This window comes from Mandrillus leucophaeus, unplaced genomic scaffold (genome assembly GCF_000951045.1).
Source record: "Mandrillus leucophaeus isolate KB7577 unplaced genomic scaffold, Mleu.le_1.0 Scaffold233, whole genome shotgun sequence".
In the NCBI taxonomy this organism is placed as follows: Eukaryota; Metazoa; Chordata; class Mammalia; order Primates; family Cercopithecidae; genus Mandrillus; species Mandrillus leucophaeus.
In genome coordinates, this window is record NW_012102399.1 from 4,618,167 (window position 1) to 4,618,739 (window position 573).

At 60.0% G+C, this 573-nt stretch overlaps 1 protein-coding gene across 1 annotated transcript in view; it reads right to left on the reverse strand.

Annotated features, from left to right (window-relative positions):
- RDH10 (retinol dehydrogenase 10 (all-trans)) overlaps nucleotides 1–573 on the reverse strand; it is a 37,389-nt gene that overhangs the window by 35,680 nt on the left and 1,136 nt on the right. The window contains exon 3 of the mRNA XM_011982007.1: nucleotides 456–571. Coding sequence (XP_011837397.1) covers nucleotides 456–571 — 116 coding nt within the window. The remainder of the gene's footprint in view (nucleotides 1–455; nucleotides 572–573) is intronic.

Sequence of the window (573 nt, forward strand, 5' to 3'; positions counted from 1 at the left end):
TTATAGTGGAATCGTCAATACTGCTCTCGTTTAAGGGGTTCAGACCACAGTAACACAGACACTTCTTCAGTCGAGTCAGAACTTCCCAAAGACACTTCAGTTTCCCATTGCGCCGCTTCTAAGTCGGAGCGAGACATTTCTTTGGGATCCAAACCTGTGGTAACAAGTTCCCTCCGCCTTCCCTACCCCAAAGGGCTTAGGAACCCGCCCCTGCCTCCGTGGTCCCCAAAGAGACCGAACCTCCGCGAGGACTGGGCACCTTCTCCCTGGTAATACAGAGGTGATCGCGTTCCTTTATCAGGGAGCAAATTCCACTCGTCTCCCGAAAGACCGGTGGGGTGCTCCTTTCCTCCGCAGCCGGGCTGACCCCACAGCGGGGTTTGGGGCCTGCCGTGGTAGGGCGCGGGGTGGAAAGAGGCTTGACCCAACAATGCTCCCGCGTGGGTCCGGGTTACCTTGCAGCGCGGCGGCGTCGGCCGCCTCCAGGTCGCGGTAGATGTGGCGCACCATGCCAGCCGTCTCCTCGTTGCTCTGCGTGTTGATGTCCCACAGCACCAGCAGCGCCCGGCGCCG